The sequence below is a fragment of the Cololabis saira genome, chromosome 6 (assembly GCF_033807715.1).
Source record: "Cololabis saira isolate AMF1-May2022 chromosome 6, fColSai1.1, whole genome shotgun sequence".
Lineage (NCBI taxonomy): Eukaryota > Metazoa > Chordata > Actinopteri > Beloniformes > Belonidae > Cololabis > Cololabis saira.
In genome coordinates, this window is record NC_084592.1 from 2465447 (window position 1) to 2487292 (window position 21846).

The 21846-nt window shown below is 43.6% G+C and overlaps 1 protein-coding gene across 1 annotated transcript; it reads left to right on the top strand.

Moving 5' to 3' along the window:
- Positions 1-257: 257 nt before the first annotated feature.
- On the top strand, positions 258-18501 carry gtf2e1 (general transcription factor IIE, polypeptide 1, alpha). Its single transcript, XM_061724324.1, is given in 7 exon segments — positions 258-439; positions 5633-5960; positions 6563-6720; positions 13483-13678; positions 16127-16353; positions 17813-17952; positions 17954-18501. Coding segments are annotated over 6 exon segments (1326 nt in total). The 5' UTR covers positions 258-439; positions 5633-5673; the 3' UTR covers positions 18272-18501.
- The last annotated feature ends 3345 nt before the right edge of the window (positions 18502-21846 follow it).

The window sequence follows — 21846 nt, forward strand, 5'->3', positions numbered from 1 at the left end:
CGCGTGGGGGCGGGGCCTCGGTCGCCAGGCCGGAAGTGGCAGGGGGGGAACAGATCTTTAGGCTAACAGAATTTTGCGTTACACTGAAAAAACCCTGTAAAACTCTCCGCCTTTAAACCACTTTCCTAACGCTGACTGGTTAAGGAAATACCAACCCGACTGAAGGAGAGTGCAGCAACTCGTTGGTTAGTAAATGTGTAAAGTTGTTTTTGTATTGGCTCCGAAATGTGTTTTGTTTGAAGTGGCCATTGGCAATTTAAGAAGAACTTTATGATTGGAGCTCATTTTTTCCTCCCTTTCCGGGGTTGTGTACTCGAAATAAGTAGTGAAGCGTGTAACGTGCAGGAGAAGGGGTTCAGAAGTGTTGATTGATTGTATCTCTGACTGAGATGACTGAAGGAAGAGGCTGCTGGATCTGCTCGGTGTAGCAGAGAAACCGGTAAGCTCAGTGCTGATTTATGGTTCTGCGTTAAAGCGACGCAGAGCCTACGGCGTAGGGTACGCGTCGCTTTAACGCGGAACCATAAATCAGCCTCAACTGCTTCATTGTCTGCGCGCTAGTTATCCACACTGGGCTGATCTAAACTCATTCATGTCAGTTTATCTGAATACAGATTATCACATGTATGGAGTCAAACTATCTAACTTTCACAGCCAACTTCTATTATCCTGGTCCATGATGAACACACACTTTCTCTCCCCACAAATATTTCCTTTGGAACAATCAAGATATTGCATTCAAAAACAAATGTTTCTATATTAAGAGATGTGTTGATAATAATATTTTACTGGTTAGTCAGCTATTGAATGACAATGATCAATTATTCACTTATGAAGAATTCCTGTCAATTTATCCTGTTACTGCTAGAGAATGTTCAATTGTGTTTGATGCAAAACCAGATGTTCGTAGAAAGTTACTGTGTTTTGCTCCTCAAAGTAGAAATTGTAATATTCCAATGTTGAATCCTGATGACATACAGGACTTTCTCAGAAAATTAGAATATTGTGATTTTCTGTAATGCAATTACAAAAACAAAAATGTCCTACATTCTGGATTCATTACAAATCAACTGAAATATTGCAAGCCTTTTATTATTTTAATATTGCTGATCATGGCTTACAGCTTAAGAAAACTCAAATATCCTATCTAAAAAAATTAGAATATTCTGGGAATAATCTTAAACTGTAAACCATAATCAGCAATATTAAAATAATAAAAGGCTTGCAATATTTCAGTTGATTTGTAATGAATCCAGAATGTATGACATTTTTGTTTTTTTAATTGCATTACAGAAAATAAAGAACTTTATCACAATATTCTAATTTTCTGAGACAGTCCGGTATATGTTGGTAATATTTGTCCTTTACTAAGTCATAAAGCTACGAATCATTGCATTAGATATATTATTCAGGGAGATATAGTTTCTAAACCTGCAGCAGTTTTCTATTTGAATAACTTATATAATGAGAGAGATTGGGAAAACACATGGGTCTTGTCAAGAAAATGTATTATTACAAACAAAGTAAGAGACGTTACTTTTAAAATACTTCATAGATGCTATCCAGTCAAGACCAATCTTATTAAGTATAAGATAAACATTGACACACTCTGTTATTTTTGTGGTAATGTGGATGAAACAATATCTCACTTATTCTGGAATTGCACATATACTCATGTTCTCTGGATTGACCTTAATAATTGTATAAATGCTAAAGTTGATTCTTCCTTTAAATTGAGCATTCAACATGTTTGAATTTGGTGTATCAAAAAATGATATGACAAGCCCAGACAAAGTATATTTAATCAACCTTCTCTTAATTATTGCTAAATATCATATTCACTGTACTAAATTTGCTAGCCAACGTCCGTTAAACAGAGCATAAACCCCAAAGCGGTTAAAACGTGAAGCTTATGTGAAAAATATAATATTTCCTGATTATTATTTAAACCTCAGGCCTTCTATTTTATTTTGATATATAATTTACTGTCCTTAATTTGTAACTGCATTTTATCCTGAAGTTTTGTACCTTTTCTGTATATAGCTGTGAAAAAAAATCACAATAAAAGCGAAGTTGCTATGAAAAAAAACCCAAACATGTATGTATAATGATGGAAAAGAGACAAGATAATTTGCCGACCAACACAATTCTCATAATGGCCAAATTCTACATTCACAAATCAAAATTCATGAAAACCCCACCTATCTTTAATGCCCTTTATAACGAATTTAAGTTGTACTGTAAATCCCTCAAGTATATGAACTTCAAATCTGCAAACAAACTGCTGAATTACATTCAGTGTTATAAATTAATAGATTCTGATGTGTGAAAATTATGTATAACCCTACCAGAAGGAAATTATAACTGCAACATTTCTTTTATCCTAATTTTCTTTTCACAATTCAATTCAATTCAATTTTATTTATATAGCGTCTAATACAACAGAGTTGTCTCTAGACGCTTTACAGAGACCCATACCCAGAACATGACCCCCAAGCAGTTATTACATAAACAATGGCAGGTAAAAACTCCCCTAGTGGGAGAAAAACCTTAAGCCAAACAGTGGCAAGAAAAACTCCCCTTTAGGAGGGAAGAAACCTTGAGCAGGACCAGGCTCATCAGGGGGGACCCTCCTGCCGAGGGCCAGACTGGTGGGTCAGGGACGGCAACAGCACAGCAGGCAGGTGGAAGCAGCAACGGGATGACCAGGGGTGGGGACCGCAGGCCGGCACGCAGCTCCCGAAGCTCCGGCCCAATCAGCAAGTCCCAGGTTGGGGTGCAGGGTCAGGGAAAGACTTGTGCTCCGTAATGCAAGCTACAAGCCACCCACGACCACCTGCAGGACAAAAGAGAGAAAAGGGAGGAGAAGGGGGGGCCAGCAACGGGATGACCAGGGGTGGGGACCGCAGGCCAGCACGCAGCTCCCGAAGCTCCGGCCCAATCAGCAAGTCCCAGGTTGGGGTGCAGGGTCGGGGAAAGACTTGTGCTCCGTAATGCAAGCTACAAGCCACCCACGACCACCTGCAGGTTCCGGTGTCCGGCAAAGGATGCTGCAACATGGACAAATTCACATTAAAGGTATAGTCAGGTATATGTTGGAGAGCTAGCAAGATTTGAAAGTGGCACCTCCTCTAAGCCCCGCCCCCTCCTCTAAGCCCCGCCCCCTCCCCTCAGCGCTCCGTCCAAAGCCACGCCCCCACAAACTTTGGGGAACGCGCATTTGCAGGAGTCGAGTTTCCCAGGACATTTTGGACAGCACATTTACAACAAAACTACCCCATGTCTCATTCACCTGTAAGCGAGGCCGGTTTTAGGGGAGGGGGGGGGGGCTGTGCCCACCCAAACGTGCGTCCTGCCCACCCAATCAAAGTTATGGAGATCCTTTATTTTTTTATAATTTTATTTTTTTATAATTATAAAAAAACATCACAGAATATCTGTACCGTTTCTGATTGGGTCGGCACTGCGCATCATTTTTAGACACAACAATGAACGCATACCGCAAAAGTTGTGTCTCGGCGGAGGGACCGGACGTCCCAGCAAAATGAGACAACAGAGAAGTTCAGAACAGCAGACAGAGACACACTGAACGCTGATTTATGGTTCCGCGTTACACCAACGCAGAATGGTGCGCATCGCCGCGTACCCTACGCCGTAGCCGTGGCAACAGAGCCTGCACGGCACCGCAGCCACCGCCACCCGCACCAGCACTCTCCGCCCTCGCCGGGATGGAGACGCCTCCATCCCCACGGACCCCCATACTGGGGACCCCCATAGGCAGACCCCCAGTAGCGGACAACCTGCGCTGCAGAATCGCACTTTGGCTTTCCTTTTTTAGACTTTTTAGCAGGGCGAGCCGTTACATACGACGTGACCGCCCGACCGTCAGCTGGCGGTGAAGCCGGGAGCGGCGGGGGCTCTCCGATGTCAGGCCGCGGTTGCCAGTCGGTCTGGAGGAGCGGGGGGGGGGGTTACACTGGGACACTCTGAGTCGAGGACGACCCGTGGGAAGTGGACACGGGGGCTGGAGGCAGAGAGACGAGAGCGCGCATGGGACAGAGGGGGGCGTGGGCGGGCCTTAAAATGAAGGCATCTGATTGGTTCTTTCCCCACTGCCAATCCTCTGGTCCTCTGACCAATCTGTGCCATTCGGTGCGCAAATAACAGATTGGTCAGAGTTTTTACAGGATTAAAGCTGTCAGAGAGGTCGGATGTTTTTCTTTCCTTTTTCTGAACACATTATTCACTGGTTACTCTCAGGATGGAAGGACCATTTCACCCAGTATAACAATAAATGGTTTTGAATACGATCACAGACTACCTTTAAGCTACATTTATTATTATTATTTTTATTATTATTTTATTTGTCATTATTTTGTCGTCATATTTACGATGTTTAGAAAATGTATTTATTTAAGTTAAGTTTTTTTGTTCTTGAGTAGGATTGAAGTAAACACTTATCCAGTCCTACACCTGAATCTGACATACATTCTTACATATAACAAGACGAGTTTCAATAAGCTTACTTATAAAACACCCATACCAACTTTAATAACTGCTCTATACAGTGATATAATACTCAATTGTATGTAGGTATATATAAATATTAGGGGTGTAACGGTACACAAAAATCTCGGTTCGGTACGTACCTCGGTTTGGAGGTCACGGTTCGGTTCATTTTCGGTACAGTAAGAAAACAAAATGCAAAATATAAACGTGCTAGTTGTTTATTACACACACACAAAATAACATTGGCTCTACGTGTGCCGGCGCTAGGACCCCGCGGATGCAAGGTGTGTCGTCGGGCTGTGTTTTCCTTCATGCTTCCCTGCAGCGTCACATGCAAACACAAACACACGTACCTGCAGAAACATTTCTTTATATCATGTTGTCTGTCGCCTGCCATATTTTTTCTTTTTTTGGCCGGCGCCATAGTTGGCTGGCTACAAACTCTATACACCCCATAATGTATAATAATACGCCCGTGCTCTCAGCAGCGGTACTCGCATCTTTAAGGCTGATTTATGGTGCCGCGTTACACCAACGCAGAGCCTACAGCGTAGGGTACGCAGCGAGCTGCCGTACGAGGCACGTCACTGCGTACCCTACGGCGTAGGCTCTACGTCGATTTAACGCCGAACCATAATTCAGGCTATACTAGGCAACGAAGCAGGTTGACTCACGTTGCAGAACAGCGCTGCAGAGGCGCTCATAAACGTAAATGATCATTGTTTGTTTTTTTTAGGCCTGGCGGGGGGTCGCGATGGTAGGGGAAACACTGGACTTGTCACAATTATGTGCTTAGCTCTTTAGTTCTTCATTAGTTAGTTATTTTTTCTTTAATCTTAATACTTTCTCGGTGTGAGCGCAACTGCAGCAGCGCTCTGCTCCACAACGTGCGGTCCTCTACTTAATATGTCCGTGTGGAAACTCGTTCGGTACGCCTCCATTCCGAACCGAACACGCTATACCGAACGGTTCAATACAAATACATATACCGTTACACCCCTAATAAATATAGTAAAACTAAAAAAAATCAAGGCAAACCAACATGTCCACTCAGTCCAGGTCTTTTCTAATGAGCTTGCTAGATTTGCAGCGTTGATGAGCCGGGTTTGTTTGTCCATTCCAGAGTTTCCAGAGCAGCAGAGATCCAGTGTTTAGCTCCAGGACATGGAGCCGGAGCTGCTCACCGAGGTGCCGGCGGCGCTCAAGCGTCTGGCCAAGCAGCTGGTGCGGGGCTTCTACGGCGTGGAGCACGCCCTGGCCCTGGACGTGCTGATCCGCAACCCCTGCGTGAGAGAGGAGGACATGCTGGAGCTGCTCAAGTTCGACCGCAAGCAGCTGCGCTCCGTCCTCAACACGCTGAAGGCCGACAAGTTCGTCAAGTGTCGCATGAGAGTGGAGACGGCCCCCGACGGCAAGACCACGCGCCACAACTACTACTTCATTAACTACAGGTCGGTGCTTTGGTTTGGATCACTACCGGATTTTCCGCATTATAAGACGCACCTTCAATGAATGACGTATTTTAAAACCTTTCCATATATAAGGCGCACTAAATATCTGGTAAAATACCGTACCATAGTGGCTGGGGTTGAGTTACGTATCTACCTGATGGAGCTGCTACAGGAAATGCTACAAAATCCTACAGCAAATGCAAAAAAAAAACAAGAAGAAAAGTACCGTATGTCAAACTTTTTTAGCAAAATAAGAACCAGCTTTGCTCCGTCTGGTCAGTCTCCATTATGTGAGTCAGCGTCGCTGCTGTTGTCTTGAACGTCTGTGACGATTCCTGATGTTTTTAGCGCCGTTACTTTGGCGACACCAACATTACCCACAATCCCCCTGACTACAGTAACAGAAATTACCGTAATGACTGGTGGTTTTTGAGAAAATTAAAGGCTTTTAGGTGCGCCTTATAGTGCGGAAAATACGGTAGCTCTTATCAGTAGAAATGGTGAACATGTCCTCTGCTTTGTATACTTCTGTGAAAATCCAATAAACAAATGTTTAAAAAAAAAGAAATGGTGAACATGTTAACTGATTAAAAAACTCCTAGGGTGATGGTGAACGTGATCAAGTATAAACTGGACCACATGCGGAGGCGTATAGAGACGGACGAGCGTGACTCTACGAACCGCGCGTCGTTCCGGTGTCCCTGCTGCTCCTCCGCCTTCACCGACCTGGAGGCCAACCAGCTGTTTGACCCCATGACGGGTAACGCCCCGGACACACACACACACACACACACACACACACACACACACACACACACACACACTCTCTCAATCTTCTACATCCATACTAGGGGTGCAACGGTTCAGGTAGTCCATGGTTCTGAGTTAAATCGACGCAGAACCTACGGCGTAGACTCTGCATTGGTGTAACGCAGAACCATAAATCAGCCTTTATGTGCATGAAGAGAGCTTTTTTTCCAAAATTATCTGTTTATTTCTCTTGTCACTTTTCAAAATGTAAATTACTATAATTCTTTATAGTCAACAGCCTCTTAATCTTGACAACTCAGTACAGTAACTTAAGTATACACTACTAAATATGTAAGGGATAATGCCCGACGAGGTACATTATCAGAAATATATGTGGGCGTGAACCGTCCGACGCGAGCGGAGGACGGTTTCCCTACGTGAAAATATTGTAAATTATTATTATAATTATTACAATATTACAAAGTATTCTAGCGACCCTGATATGGGAGAGTTACAAAGTGGGGAGATCAGCCTGAATTCTCTCGTCTCTCTGCCGGTCACCGGACTGCACGTGATGTCATGAAGGAGCGGTGGTGGCGGAGGGAGGGAGGGAGGGCTGAACCCCGAGGTTTCTTCAGGTGTTTTAATTTAATTGTTGGGGGAGTTTGCCCGAGACGTTAGAGTTGGAGTCTGCCTTTGTTTATGACTGTAAAGCTGTTTGTTTCCTTCCTGTAAATAAACCGGCCCGATCAGAGCCCGTCTCCGCCTGCTCAGTGTAACGTTTCCCTGACCAGGCAGAGACTCTGATCTTCCACTAGCCGCTCTCAAGCAATGATTACAGACAGTAAAAGCTCTGTAACTATTTTCACTCCATCGTTGTTGTAACCAGCAGCGAAACCGAAATGATGCCACATTGGAAATTTGAATGAAGCCGGCGCTTCTTCAAACTTTTTTTCTCTCAACTTCCCCGCTCATGGCGAGCAGAGCTCTGCTCTGTGTGAGGGGGGAGTGGGCGGAGCTACCTCAGTGATGAGGGGGAGTGGGCGGAGCTACAACAGTGATGGGGGAGTGGGCGGAGCTACCTCAGTGATGAGGGGAGGGGGCGGAGCTACCTCAGTGATGAGGGGGGAGTGGGCGGAGCTACCTCAGTGATGAGGGGGAGTGGGCGGAGCTACCTCAGTGATGAGGGGGAGTGGGCGGAGCTACCTCAGTGATGAGGGGGGAGTGGGCGGAGCTACCTCAGTGATGAGGGGGAGTGGGCGGAGCTACCTCAGTGATGAGGGGGAGTGGGCGGAGCTACCTCAGTGATGAGGGGGAGTGGGCGGAGCTACCTCAGTGATGAGGGGGAGTGGGCGGAGCTACCTCAGTGATGAGGGGGAGTGGGCGGAGCTACCTCAGTGATGAGGGGGAGTGGGCGGAGCTACAACAGTGATGAGGGGGAGTGGGCGGAGCTACAACAGTGATGAGGGGGAGTGGGCGGAGCTACCTCAGTGATGAGGGGGAGTGGGCGGAGCTACCTCAGTGATGAGGGGGAGTGGGCGGAGCTACAACAGTGATGGGGGAGTGGGCGGAGCTACAACAGTGATGGGGGAGTGGGCGGAGCTACCTCAGTGATGAGGGGAGGGGGCGGAGCTACCTCAGTGATGAGGGGGGAGTGGGCGGAGCTACCTCAGTGATGAGGGGGAGTGGGCGGAGCTACCTCAGTGATGAGGGGGAGTGGGCGGAGCTACCTCAGTGATGAGGGGGAGTGGGCGGAGCTACCTCAGTGATGAGGGGGAGTGGGCGGAGCTACCTCAGTGATGAGGGGGAGTGGGCGGAGCTACCTCAGTGATGAGGGGGAGTGGGCGGAGCTACAACAGTGATGAGGGGGAGTGGGCGGAGCTACAACAGTGATGAGGGGGAGTGGGCGGAGCTACCTCAGTGATGAGGGGGAGTGGGCGGAGCTACCTCAGTGATGAGGGGGAGTGGGCGGAGCTACCTCAGTGATGAGGGGGAGTGGGCGGAGCTACAACAGTGATGAGGGGGAGTGGGCGGAGCTACAACAGTGATGAGGGGGAGTGGGCGGAGCTACCTCAGTGATGAGGGGGAGTGGGCGGAGCTACCTCAGTGATGAGGGGGGGAGTGGGCGGAGCTACAACAGTGATGGGGGAGTGGGCGGAGCTACAACAGTGATGGGGGAGTGGGCGGAGCTACCTCAGTGATGAGGGGGGGAGTGGGCGGAGCTACAACAGTGATGGGGGAGTGGGCGGAGCTACAACAGTGATGGGGGAGTGGGCGGAGCTACAACAGTGATGAGGGGGAGTGGGCGGAGCTAGCTCAGTGATGCGGGGGAGTGGGCGGAGCTACCTCAGTGATGAGGGGAGTGGGCGGAGCTACCTCAGTGATGAGGGGGAGTGGGCGGAGCTAGCTCAGTGATGCGGGGAGTGGGCGGAGCTACCTCAGTGATGCGGGGGAGTGGGCGGAGCTACCTCAGTGATGAGGGGAGTGGGCGGAGCTACCTCAGTGATGGGGGGAGTGGGCGGAGCTACCTCAGGGATGAGGGGGAGTGGGCGGAGCTACCTCAGTGATGAGGGGGAGTGGGCGGAGCTACCTCAGTGATGGGGGGAGTGGGCGGAGCTACCTCAGGGATGAGGGGGAGTGGGCGGAGCTACCTCAGGGATGAGGGGGAGTGGGCGGAGCTACCTCAGTGATGAGGGGGAGTGGGCGGAGCTACCTCAGTGATGAGGGGGAGTGGGCGGAGCTACAACAGTGCAGCAGGCACGACACAAACACGCGGATTGTAAAGCATTAATGCAAAATTAATGGCAAAACCGAAAATCCGCGGCACACAAGGGCATATTGAACCATGGAGGGAGAACCGAATGGTTCGGTTTTATACCGAGAACCGTTTCATCCCTAATCCATACTACACTGAGCTGGAACATTGGAAACAGAAACCTGCTGATCTGCTGCAGATCTGGACTCCCAACTGCTACAGTCTCATGTCAGTGGAAACATCGGAAGAAATGAGCTTGTTGCACTAATCTGATTTAATGATTTGCTCCTCTGGGTCACCAAGTTACCCTTTCCCCACTCACAAAGCTTCTGATTCTGCGTGAAACCACGCCCACAACTAACTCCGCCGGCCAGAGCTTCCGCCATTTTTCCGTAGCGGTGTATCGCGTCATTCAGGCAGCCAATCAGCACAGAGCCTCATTATCATAGCCCCGCCCACTCAGAATCCTGCATAGATAATCAGGTTAGAGAATGGGAAGATAAAGACATGGATCAGAGGCTGAATTTCTAATTTATTTAGCAAAAACTATCAAAAGCTTGTTTTTAACACATTCAAGGCCTGTTTAAAATAGGTATTAGATGCCATAATAGGTCCCCTTTAAAAAATGAGAGAGAGAGAAGCTTCAAGCGGCAATGCTTTTTAATATTTGTTAGTTTGTCTCGGCGCTGCTGAAAAGTCAGCTGGAGCCGTGAGCAGCTATGAAGAGACAGAACTCCTGGTAGATCTGGTCGTTCCTTATCTCCGTCTAGATCTTTTTAATTCTCTCCTCAGCACCAGGTTTATGAACATCTGACCCTCAGAGTTGGATCATGAAACAGACTTTTGCTGACGTTGTCAGTTGAATAAAATGAAGAACCCGCGAGTTGTTCTTGCACTGATTTCCTCCTCCTGACTCAGACGTCTGACTCCAACCCCCCGACCAATCGGTGGTCTGTAGTGTGATGATGTCAGATACAGCCGACTCAGCAGCTTAGAACCTCGGCAGAATAGTTACAGAAAAGTATCTACTCTGCACGTTAGACCCCTAGTGGAGAAGAACCAAACTGAGGCGAGTGGAGCCGCGCTGAGTAGGTACTAGTATAAAAGCGCCATAAGAAGCTGCAACTGTTCCGGCGGATCAGTAGTACAGTGAAACTCCCAGGAGCAGCATCATGCATCTAGCAGGATGTTGTAACTTGTACGTTTGATATCTAGTAGTGGGTGCTCAAATAAAAAAAAATGTGCAAAAGATAAATGACAACTTGATAAGTGAAGTAGCAACCTTTTATTTTTATTTTTTTTACAATTATTATACAAGGCTTCAAATTGCAGAGATGAGACCCGATTAATTGGATTTGAACGGGAGAAAATGAAAAATGATTATGAAAAAATATACAATAAGTACAGTAGGACAAATAGTGACTGTTGCGTATTTCACTGCTCTCCTGATGCTGCTGCATCCCGAGTCTGTAGCGTCTTTTTCTTCTAAAGCCGCGGTGCTGGAGTGTTTTTGAGAGAAGAACATAGTTATGGGTCGTTGTTGTCGCTCTTTTTTTCTTCTGGGCAAAAAGATTTTTATAAACCGACATGCCACCATGGATTATAATGATAATAATAATAATTCATTTTATTTGGAGGCGCCTTTCACGACACCCAAGGTCACCTTACAGAATAAAAACACAAGAAATACAATTAAAAATACAAACACATATATCTGAGACTGAATCAAAGGCTCCCGTTCTTGAGCCGCTGCTGAAGCTCATTGTCCGTTCTCAACATTGTTGCTAAGCGACCAACACAGGAAGTGAAGAAGCGGGGAGACGGTTTAGCCCAGGGGTCACCAGTCCTGGTCCTCACGGGCCGGTGTCCTGCATGGTTTAGACAAGGGATCATCAACCCACGGCTCTGGAGCCGCATGCAGCTCTTTAGCGCCGCCCTAGTGGCTCCTGGAGCTTTTTCAAAAATGTTTGACCTTTTTTTTCTTCCTTTTTTCCTTTTTTTTTTGTTTTTTTCTCTTTTTCTTCCTTTTTCCTTTTTTAATCTTTTTTTTTTTTTTTTTAATATTTTTTTATCCCCGATTTTTTACCCATTTCATCACCCAGTGCTCATACCTAAGTAGAAGTAAAAGTTCCTTTTTTAATCTTGACATTTTGACTTTTTTCTCGACATTTTGACTTTTTTCTCAACATTTTGACTTTTTTCCCAACATTTCGTCTTTTTTTTTTTTTCTTGAAGTGCATAATGAAAAAAAAATCTTCCCCCAGTTCTAACTAATATAGAAACATGCAGCATGTGTTGTCTTCATTCTGAGGCTGATACAAGACTTTTCGGCTCCAGACATATTTGTTTTTTGTGTTTTTGGTCCAATAAGGATCTAAAACATTTTGGGTTCCCGACCCCTGATTTAGACATTCTCTGCTTTAACACACCTGATTCTAATGAATCATCGTCATCAGCTCGTCACCCAGGTCCGCATAATTCTGTTAAAGTCACAGTCACTGATCACGGTGCAATGAAGCAGGGAAACATGTAAAACATGCAGGTCACCAGCCCTCGAGGACCACGGTTGGTGACCCCTCATTTAGCCAATCACAATGCAGAACACGATGCAGATCCGTGCAGCAGCGAGACGTGAAAGGTGAAGCGCGTTATAGCGAGGGATTACTGTCATGAAAAAGATAATTTCTTAGCAGTTGGAAGCACGAAACTGAAATGTGGCAATCTGCAGCAGATCAAAAGTTTCTGATGTGGATGAGTATGGATGTGAGACCTGACCGGAACCAAAATCTCTGGAGCTAGAAGAACCAAACCTGAAAATGTGTTTGGAGACTGTGGTTGCTGCGTCCTCTGAACTGCAGAAGAGGGTGGACATCCAGCTGGTTGTTGGCAGGACGTTGACAAGCCTCTCTTCTGGTATGAGGGTGTGTTAATGCCTGCACAGCAAGGCACCATCAATGCTGAAATACAGAGGTTTTACATCCAGGCATTTCTTCCAGGGAAGGCCTTGAATCATTTAGCAAGACGATGCTAAACGTGCTGCTGCATCACAACAGCATAGTTTGAAAGGTGAGGCGTCTGGCTGCAGTCCAGACCATTAAAGAGCTCCAATCCTGCAACCTTCCTCTCCTAAAACTCCAGCAGCTGGTTCGCTACAGAAGAGGATCAGGGCCAGGCAGGAGAAAAACTATTTGAGAGGGGAAGATTTTTTTTTTTATTGTGCACTTCGAGAAAAAAGTTGAAATGTCGAGATTAATGTTGAAGTACAATTTCAAGAATAAAGTCCAAATTTCACCTTTTTTCTCAACATTTCAACTTTATTCACAAAATTTTGACTTTTTTCTCGAAATTTTGACTTTTTTCTCAACATTTCAACTTTATTCACAAAATTTTGACTTTTTTCTCAACATTTCAACTTTATTCACGAAATTTTGACTTTTTTCTCAACATTTCGACTTTTTTCTCGAAATTGTATTTCAACATTAATCTCGACATTTCGACTTTTTTCTCCACATTTTGACTTTATTCTCGAAGTGCATAATGGAAAAAAAAAAATCTTCCTCCTCTAAAAAATCGTATTTTTATGTTTCTCCTGCCTGGCCCTGAGACTCTTCCGTAGGTTCTAAAAACAGAGGGTTCTGCACAGCGGTAAACTCAGCCCGGCTCCAACTTTTCTGAGATGTTACTACCACAAATCCAAAATGAGCTCAAACTTACCATGAAATGGCAGGAAGTATCAGCTTCAACATCCAACAAGTTTGTTTATTTTGAATGAAATCTGGGTTTATGAGATCTGTTTTTATTTGACTCAGCATCCCAACTTTGGAACTGGTAGTAAACTGGTGACGTCTCTTTCATCACACCAGTGTGGTTTAGATCTGTGTGCACGTATAGCCAGACTCACATCATTGTGTAGTTGTTGGTGTTTACAGCACACATGCATACTGTAGAAGCAGTAATCTTCTTCTGCTTCTTCATCTCCTGCCACTCCAGCTTGACCTCCTGTATTTGTCCGTCCAGGCACGTTCCGCTGCACGTTCTGCCAGACGGAGGTGGAGGAGGACGAGTCGGTGTGTCCTGACGCCCGGACCCAGGTGGCCCGCTTCAACGAGCAGATAGAACCCATCTACGTGCTGCTGCGGGAGACGGAGGACGTCAACCTGTCCCACGACCTGCTGGAGCCGGAACCGTCGGAGATCCCTGCCCTCAAACAGAGGTTTGTTAAAGACACAGCAACACCCCGGTTACTCTGCTCACCCCGGTTACCCCCGGTTACCCCGGTTCACCTCACAGTCTGTGACTACGTTTACATGCAGTCAAAATTCAGGTTATTGCTCATATTCCGGTTACTGAAACATTCAGAATATTCGTTTACATGGTAATTAATCATTAGGATATCTGGATCAAACCAGCGACGCACGGAGAACATCATGACGCAATTACCGTCATTTCTGCTTCTTCTTCCTGTATCCAAATTCAAAACAAATGCTGCTTTGCGCAACTTTTCTCTCACCTTCTTGTAAATCTTCTATCCCGGTACTTTCTACCGTCTACAAATGCAGAAATGTTCATATCCTTCATTACATTTATGAAGTGATTAGTCTCCTCCTGGTCTTGGTTTCTCCGTGTTTATAAGAACTTCCTGGACTCAAAAGACCAGGATTCCTTGTGAACAGAGCATGTGCAGAAAACAGATTCCTGTTCCGTTTGATGGGGATATTCCGTTTGGTGTTTACATGACCCAATATTCAGGTTTTAAAAGGAGTAACCCAGGGCTCATATTGGGGTTTTTAAAAACCCCAATATGAGCAAATTCTGGTTATTCAAAGGGATTATTGGTGTTAACATGGCCGTGCAAATTCGGGTTATTGCCAATATTGGGGTTTTAAAAGTGTTATTGATGCTGGAAACGCAGTCAGTGTAACTCGGGTCTTAAGACGGGATCGCTGGAAATGTGAGTTCTAGGCCTGTGTTGAAAAAATCGATTTTTCCAATTCTAAATCGATTCTCATATTAATTCCTAAAAATTGATTCGTATGTCTAAAGATTGATTTTTATTTATTTATTTTTTCCCCTCATCAATACATTAAAAAAAAGGAACTTTTTGTTTGACACAAGAATAACTGGTGCCATGTTTTTGCCTTTAATGTTTTCGTACCTTTAAACATATTTAGAGTTTTCAGTTATAATTGCATAAATTGTCTATATTTCATTACTTTATATACTGTCTTGGGGTTACATTTGCATAAAATACTAAAAACCAAATTCTCAAAAATTAAAAGCTGAAATAGACCAAAAATTGAACAAATTAAAACGGAATGTGGGAAAAACTAAAACTGATTTCATCCGTCTCTGTTTCCTCCCTGGATCTGTTGGTAATTCTGCCCCACGATGTTTCTGTTTCAGTTCTATCAGCATTCTGGGAGCTGATTGGTCCTTACAGCATCATTAGCTGCAATACTTGCTGTTGAATCTCAATATAATACTAGTAGTAATATGTTGCAGAACTACAGTCATATCATTCATGCAACAGCTCAAAAAACAGTTTTAATAACACTAACCAATATCGGATTCAAATCAAATCGTGATAATGGATTCTGAATCTTAAGAATCAGAATGGAATTGATTCTTGACATTTGAATGGATCCCCAGCCCTGGTGAGTTCATCATTGCTCAACAAGATCAATGCTAGCATTGATTTTGAAAGCTGATTTTGTCACAGTTAACTTCTACCCTCTTGAGGAATGGTTATCTACAAAATGTATAGCTTGAATAGGTCAAGTACTGCTAATGTTTTAGAACACTGGTCTCCAACCTTTTCTGTACTGGGACCGGTTTAATGTCTGACAATATTTTCATGGCCCAATCTAAAGGTGTAGCTGATAAAAACTAAATAAAATGACAAGATCGGCATTAAAAACTGTGATATTTTCTCTAAAGTAATAATAATAATAATAATAATTAATAATAATAATAAAACATAATTTTTGAAAAAATAATGGAAATTGTAAATTACCTTTTAATATGAGTATTTCTATAAATATGTTTTTATGTTTGTTTTTTCATTAATGTTATTTAAAGCCAGGGTTTTATTTTGTTATATATTAAGGAGACCGATATTTAATGCTTTTATTTTGAAGGCGTCTCACCGAGACCTCGTAAACATCCGGCGCTTCAGACTTTAATGGTAAAAGTTTAACGGCGGTAGAAAGTTTGTCTGAAAGACTAAACTAGTGTCAGGAATGCTAAAGTGGAGCCTAACTGACACAAAAAGCTCAGCTGATGAGGATTAGTTTTCTTTGCAAATGTTATGCTGTATTTATGTCCAACTTGAGTTTGGTTGCCATGGTTACTCATGTATTGTGTTAACGGTAGCCGACCGAGCAGCTGCGTCGGTCTGTATTTAAGTTAAATGAAACTTATATGAATGTAGAAAGACTAACTCTAGTTTATTGTATATATTATTTACATCCAAGGAATAAAAACATTGTGAACCATCAGTTTGAGAGTCAACCATCATCAGTCGGGGATACAGAAATAATTTTTTCCTTCTGTGCGGCCCGGTACCAGATGACCCACGGCCTGGTACCGGGCCGGGGCCCGGGGGTCAGAGACCACTGTTTTAGATGATCCATATTTGTGAACTGTTGTTTGTTTCCTGCAGCAGGGAGCGAGCTGCAGCTGCTGGAGCGGCTGGACACCGGGAGGTGTGGGCCAACAAGGGCTCGTCCTACGCCGACCTGTACACCCAGAACGTGGTGATCAGCATGGACGACCAGGACGAGCAGCAGAAACAGGCCAGCGAGGGCAAGGCCCCCAAGGAGCGGCCGGTGTGGCTGACCCAGAGCACCGTGCAGGGGGCCTACAGCGAGCCCGACGCCCTCAAGAGCCGTGAGTGAACGCTTTCTCCACACCCTTTACTCCTCAGCGCTGTTCCTAAGGCAGATGTTTTAGTTGTAGAAAAATACCCTAATGGCCCGAATATAAGACAGTGTTTTTTGCATTGAAATCAGACTGGAAAAGTGGGGGTCGTCTTACATTCAGGGTCTAGACATCATACCCATATCTTTAGAGCAAATGCTGAACTAAACTCCCCAGGGCCAAAGCGAACCCCCGTCACGAAGAAGAAAAATAAAAATAGAGATAAGAAATAAAAGAAAATAAGAGAAGAGATGACAGAAAATGGAGAAACGTAGCGACAATGTGGAGAAAAGTGTGTGGAAGATCAGCAGGTTAACCGGCAGCTGAGGAGAAGTTATGATGCAAACTTCAAGATGATGATTTGAATGAGGCAAAATAACATGCTTTTTCTCTAGAATATATTGTTATAATCATTTGTTTCAGATGTACTGTAGTTATATTCTGTATAAAATTGAATTTGGTGTTCAAAAGGTCTTTTTTCAAACTTGAGTCTTGAAAAAGAGGGGGTCGTCTTATAATCAGGGTCGTCTTGTATTCGGGCCAATACGGTAGACGTATTGGCCAGAAAATTAGAATACTGTGATAAAGTTATTTTATTTTTTGTAATGCAATTTATAAAAAAAAAAAAAGTCATACATTCTGGATTCATTACAAATCAACTGAAATATTGCAAGCCTTTTATTATTTTAATATTGCTGATTATGGCTTACAGTTTAAAATTCCCAGAAAATTCAAATTTTTTGAGATAGGATATTTGAGTTTTCTTAAGCTGTAAAAAAAAATGTTTTGGACCTGTAGCACCCTATAATGTAATAATTTCCTGAAAATGTAATAAAATTTGCACTTAACTCATTCGAAAATGTAATAAAACCCAATAATGTAATAAAATATCCTGACTGATATTGTAATAACATTTTTACTGATAATGTAATACCTTATTAGATTATTGGGAATTTATTATATTTTCAGGTGGGTCTTTTTTTTTTTCTCCCAAAACTGGTAATGTAATACTTGACAGATAATGTAATATATATGTTCATTTTCAGTCCAGAGTTCTACATTTTGTGTTTTAAGAATCTAAGAATGTTGTATACACTGGATTTGAAACACCAGAATGACTATTGGGTTAAATTACAGACTTTGAGTAGCATGTAATAAATTCCAAATAATGTAATAAGGTATTACATTATTGGTAAAAATGTTATTACAATATCCGTCAGGATATTTTATTACATTATTGGTGAAGTTATTACATTATTGGGTTTTATTACATTTTTGATTGAGTTAAGTGCAAATTTTATTACATTTTCAGGCATTATTACATTTTCAGGAAATTATGACATTATAGGAAATTATGACATTACAGGGTGCTACAGGGCCTAAAGTTTTAAAATCCTAACCTAAACTAAACTCTTCTCCTCTCCCCCAGTTGAGAGTGCTGGCCCCGGAGCCCCGGATGGAGCCGCCGGTCCCGGCGCTGGTCCGGCCGATGAGAACGAGGAGGTGATGCGAGCTCTGCTCATCCACGAGAAGAGGAGCGGTGCCGGGGCGGGGGCCGGGGCCGGGGCGGGGGGGGGCCGGGGCCAGGGGACCCACCTCCACCCCGGCCAACGCCAGCGACTCGGACAGCGACACCAGCGAGTCGGACGACGACGCCCCCTCCCTCCCTGCAGCCGCGGCCCAGCAGCGCCCCCCGCAGGACCACGAGGAGGAGGACGAGGACGACTTTGAGGAGGTGGGGGACGAGCCCATGGTGACGGTGGGGGGCCGGCCCTTCTCCTACCGGGAGGTGAGCCAGAGGCCCCAGCTGGTGGAGCAGATGACCCTGCAGGAGAAGGAGGCCTACATCGAGATGGGACAGAACCTCTTCCAGGACATGTACTTTTAACACACGGAGAACACTGGAGAACATTCACCTCTGCACACACGGAGGAGCAGCTGTACGGATCAGCTGCTGCTGATATCTGGGACAATGCTTTCACAATCATCTTGATCACAAATAAAACCTGCTAACAAGCCTCATGCTCTGTTTCTGCTTTTTCCTTTTTTAAAAGAAAAATAAATTAGTGTTTGCCTCCCTGATCATGTGTCTAGTATTTTGGGAGCTGGTTAGTAGTGGGGTGGATTTATTTATATATATATATATATATATATATATATTTAAAAAAAAAATAAAAATATATATATATATATATATATATATATATATATATATATATATAGCTATATATTTTTATCTAAAAAAAGTCCACCCCACATATACATGACTGTCTCAGAAAATTAGAATATTGTGATAAAGTTCATTATTTTCTGTAATGCAATTAAAAAAAACAAAAATGTCATACATTCTGGATTCATTACAAATCAACTGAAATATTGCAAGCCTTTTATTATTTTAATATAGCTGATCATGGCTTACAGCTTAAGAAAACTCAAATATCCTATCTCAAAAAAATTGAATATTCTGGGAATCTTAAACTGTAAACTTAAACTGAGACAGTCCTGTATATAATGTGTGTATATGTATGTTTTTTTTTAAATCCATTTAATTTCTGCTGTGCATTGGACAATAACATTTAGTTTAAATATTACAGAAAGAGACCCAGCCGTTGTAATCAGCGCTGCTGTGGACACACATGTATTCTATGGCTCAGGTCGGTCTTGACTGAGTGGTAGTTTGGTGGAAGAGCATTAGTGCTGGGACTGGAGCTGCTGCAGGACTGGAGCTGCTCCTCTAAGCTTATGTGAAAGAACATGCTCCAGTTCTCCTTGGCAATTTAACAGTCAGTATTTAAAAGATCATTATAATCAGTACTCGAGTTGTAAAAACAATCAGGGGGATGGTGGATTTTATCATATGGGGACAGATAATTTGTGCTGTTTACAAATAATATAATATATTACAAATAATAGCAGTGACCAAAACACCTGCAGAAATACTGCAGGAATGACATAGCAGCAGTTAAATGCAGCCTTCTGTAAGCTTTAAATATCCACTGGGCTTACATCAAATACATCAAAACACAACAATAAAAAACACTTTTCTGAACTTATCAATATGACTCTGTCCTTCACAGGATAAGTAACATGGATCACTGCAAAAACTCACAATCTTAACAAGAATATTTGTATTATTTCTAGTTAAAATGTCTCATTTGAGTAAAAAAATCTCATTACACTTAAAACAAGACTCATCACTGGAAAAAACATCAATTTTCACCTGTTTCAAGTAGATTTTCACTTGAAATAAGTAGAAAAATCTGCCAGTGGAACAAGATTTTTTTGCTTGTAATAAGAAGATAAATCTTGTCCCACTGGCAGATTTTTCTACTTATTTCAAGTGAAAATTTACTTGAAACAGGTGAAAATTGTCAAATAAGTTATTTTTCTGGTGATGACTCTAAATGTTGAAATAGCAGTAAAACCACATTCATTGATGAAATGACATAAGGGATGGAAAGGAGGGATGGCAGTTTTACAGGGGGGATGATTTGGACCGTTTTTATTTCAGGGGAGATGCCATCCCCCCCTCATCTCCGCTCAACTCCAGTACTGATTATAATGGGCAGTTGTGGTTAACTGTAAAATATTTGTTATTCTGAGCAGTCTAATAAAAAATCCTACTGTATAACCAGAAAGTGTTGTGAATGGGTGAGTGCAGAGTGAAACCAATGCCAGATCCATGTGGACAACCATCAGGACAAAGGAGGAAATACATTGTTCTTTGTTATTAGATAATAATAATGGAAAATTTTGGACTGACTGAATGTGATGGAAAAAAGTGCAGTACAAAGGACACAAGGTTTGAACATCTGTAAAGTTCTGGTGACAGATGTTGCTCTGTCTGACCATTCTGGTGTTTTCTTTGAGACTTTTATTCATGTCAACAGACGTTTCCAGGCAGAGATCATCAAGAAATGGTACATGGATGAACATAGATCCCTCCATTCACCTTCAGGTAATGAGCTTATGGATAAATGATTAGTATTATTGACACCGTTATCCAACCAAGGTGAAGGTGATCACCACTACAAAGAAACCTTGGAGAAATGCTTCACGGCCAGAGCTGAGAAAGTGTTGAAAAGCTGAACGCAGGTGGTGGAAAACTAACCTACAGGTCTGTACATTCTGGATTCATAATCAGCAATCTTAAAATAATAAAAGGCTTCCAATATTTTAGTTGATTTGTAATGAATCCAGAATGTATGACATTTTTGCATTACAGAAAATAAAGAACTTTATCACAATATTCTAATTTTCTGAGACAGTCCTGTATATAATACAGAACTGAGGAATGCAAGACAATCATACTTTCCTTGTTGCCAAAAACAACAATGCTCTTTGTTCACTACCGTTGAGGATAACGCCCCCCCCCCCCCCCCCCCCCCGAGTCAGGGCCTGAACTTCTACCCATTCATTCATTCATTCATTCAGTCAGTGGTCCTATTCTAGACGGAGGACATGAGCCACCGCTGTGTCCACTGAGAGGAACCATGACACATTTTTGTCCAATCACTCTTAAGAACCTGGATGACATCACACACCACCTGAACTGCTCCAGGTGGAGCCTTGATACTCTGATACTCTGATACTCTGCCAAGAGGGTTTTTGTCTTTTTTTGTTAGTGTTGCTCATGGTATGGCCTCATCTTCTAAAGATTGTAAATGCGTCTCTGTTTTCAGCAAAAGACAGCCGTCATTAAGCCACCTTTAAGAAAGAACAGTCTAGACCAGGGGTCCCCAAACTACGGCCCGCGGGCCACATCCGGCCCGCCAAAGCAATTGGGGTGGCCAACTTATGATCCCAGAAAATTATTTATTTATTTATTTTTTTTTAATTTTCCTATCATAAGATATCCGTACTTAAATGTTGGCATTCTAATTAAAATTGACCATAGTTATGAGCTATTTATAACTAATACTGCTCATCTTCACCTCCTTACACGATGGTATATTCTGACGTGACTTTTACCGTGACCGAGAGGTGAGCTGACAGAAAAAGACGATAAAGGGGCACGGTGGTGCAGCTGGTAGTGCAGCCGTCTGTTACGTGCCACAGAGGTAGGATTTTCTGTGGCTCTGCATTTCTCTTCCACCTTCTCCTCCCCTCCCTACCACTCATTCTCTGCAGGTCTGAGGTCCATAACCAGCAGCCATTCACCACCCATCTCTCATTGGCCAGCCTCTGGTTCCCTGTCTCTGCCCTCCACCAATCATCTCCACCTGTACCCTCCTCCAATCAACTCCACCTGTGCCCTATAAAAGGGCTGATTGCCAGTTCCTTCTGGCTCTCTCTGACAGCAAGTTGATGGTTGCTTGCTAGAGCCCGGAAGCACACCCTGCTGTTATTGTTCTGCTAAATAGTCTGGTGTATATGCCCTGCCTTGGGACAGGTAAGACGGGGGCCCCTATACACAGACATCACGTAGGCAGAATCTATGTTTAGTCACATTAGGTAAGGGAT